Source organism: Perkinsus marinus, assembly GCF_000006405.1.
Source record: "Perkinsus marinus ATCC 50983 genomic scaffold scf_1104296935552, whole genome shotgun sequence".
Classification (NCBI taxonomy): Eukaryota; Perkinsozoa; order Perkinsida; family Perkinsidae; genus Perkinsus; species Perkinsus marinus.
In genome coordinates, this window is record NW_003214383.1 from 1 (window position 1) to 2,000 (window position 2,000).

The 2,000-nt window shown below is 47.8% G+C and overlaps 1 protein-coding gene across 1 annotated transcript; it reads left to right on the forward strand.

Annotated features, from left to right (window-relative positions):
* Positions 1-44: 44 nt before the first annotated feature.
* On the forward strand, positions 45-826 carry Pmar_PMAR009453 (Thermitase, putative; the record flags this gene model as incomplete). The annotated part of the gene is made up of 1 exon (XM_002783887.1): positions 45-826. The coding sequence occupies one exon, from the start codon at positions 45-47 to the stop codon at positions 741-743; it is 699 nt and encodes a 232-aa protein (XP_002783933.1). The 3' UTR covers positions 744-826.
* Positions 827-2,000: the final 1,174 nt, after the last annotated feature.

Consider the following 2,000-nt stretch of genomic DNA (forward strand, 5'->3'; position numbering starts at 1 on the left):
CTGATAATGATGTTGGCATTGCAGGCATCGCTGACGTTAAGATCATGGCCTTGCGTGCTTTCGGCGCTGATGGTACTGGCGGTATGTTAGCCACTCTCAACGGTCTTAACTGGGCAGTTGCTCATGGGGCTACAGTATCATCTCATTCATACACGGCTGATGGGTCTAGCAGCGTCTTCTTGCAGGCTATCCAGAACGCTGCCAAAGTCGGACATATCGTTGTGGTAGCATCTGGTAATGACGGTGTCAATGTTGATGAGGATCCGAGGTTTCCTTGCTCTTTCACCACTCAAGTACCCTCAATGATGTGTGTGGGCTCTACCTCGTCCATTGCTCCGCCTAAGGTATCCTTCTTCTCGGATACGGGCTCTGCAGTTAATATTGCTGCTCCTGGAGAGAATATTGTTTCGACTTGGCCAGGCGACAGATATGCTGTTCTGGATGGCACTTCCATGGCCACCCCTCATGTAGCTGGTGTTACAGCTATGCTCGCGACATTGGGCTTGAAGGGTCAAGATTTGACGAATGCTGTCCTTGGCAGTCAGTCACAAAAGCTCGTGGCAAACGGCACTACTATGAACTTTGGTGAGCTGGATGCCCAGAATGCAGTTCTTATGTCTCTAAATACCAGTTCACCCAGTGGAGTTACCACTTCTCCGCCCACCTCGTCTTCCTCTGCTAGGTCTCTATGCGGTTCATCGTTCTCTGTGGCTATTGGACTTGCCTTAGCGATGATGTTGTAATGCCTTAGGCATTAGCCAGCTTGGTCCTCTAGTGGCGATTTTGTATAGCTCGCATCGTTTGAGACGCTGTAGTTGTTCTCTTGTTACTTCTATGGGTGATTTCTTACCATGGTGATAGAATACTGATGTTGAAGGATTCTTTGTTTTCTTTTTCGGCGGTTGTGCCATAATGATAGTTCCGTCTCATGTAGTGCTGCTCATCGTTGAGTTGAGTATGGCTAATGCGCGAGTAGCTGAGATGTTGGCAACGCAGTTCCGCAATTTTCCTCGATTGAACACGGTATCTCGGCTCCACCGATTGATTCAGGTTCGAATCTAGTGGAAAGCATCTTTACAGGTTCTGGCTGATAGTCGGGAACCGACGACGATGAGAGGTCTCAACCGGATAACTTAAAAACTACGTGGTTTGGTTAGGGGAGGTTTACGCACAAGTCGTGTGTATCACGGATGATTGTATGCGAGCGGTTCGAAAGGATGTTATGTTGAGGGGATGATTTGTGTCGGTGTTCCTGAAAGCGAAGAATGGCGCGACAGCTATTGGTTGGTCAGACAGCGCAACCTTCTGGTTGAGGGAGAGACCGAATTCTTGATGAATAAGCCTCTACGTACCTCTTTCAGCGCTGTGTTGTTTTACTAGGATACTACCGTTAGGATGTCTCATCACCAAGGTACCTTGAATTCCCGAGAGGGCAATGCCGCATCAGATCAAACTCTATACATTTTCGTTGGTATTCTGGTGCTGATTATACCTTGGTACCACTCCATGCTTAGATTACGTCGGCCTTGGGTGCTCTAACGCTCGATGTTCTCGGACCAGGGCTTGGATGCCAGCGTGGTTTTAGGGTTATGTGTTTTTGTGTGTATATTACGCCTCTAGAATGATGAAACTACCAGGGAAATGCTTTACGGCTAAGCTCATGGAAGGAGTTTCACTGAGGTAGTGCGTTCTGAGCTTGTTGTAGGCTTCGGGATAAATATGAATTAAAGTGGTGGTTGAACCACCGTGAACCACGCTCCGTGGTTCAAGATTGGAAGGATCTTGGTATGAGCGGTTGAAAAAAGTAGTGTTGTGGGAGTAACCATGAGGGGCGCTTAGAGCTGGAGCAACGACCTACAGCAACCAGCTGCGCCCAACTAGCTATTGTTCCAGTATACCATATAGGTATGATGACTGCGTAAGATTCCATTACAAGTCAAGTGTGAAAATTCTCTATTTGTTGGACCTGGGAAGTCAATCGGTCAACTTTCGGATAGTGG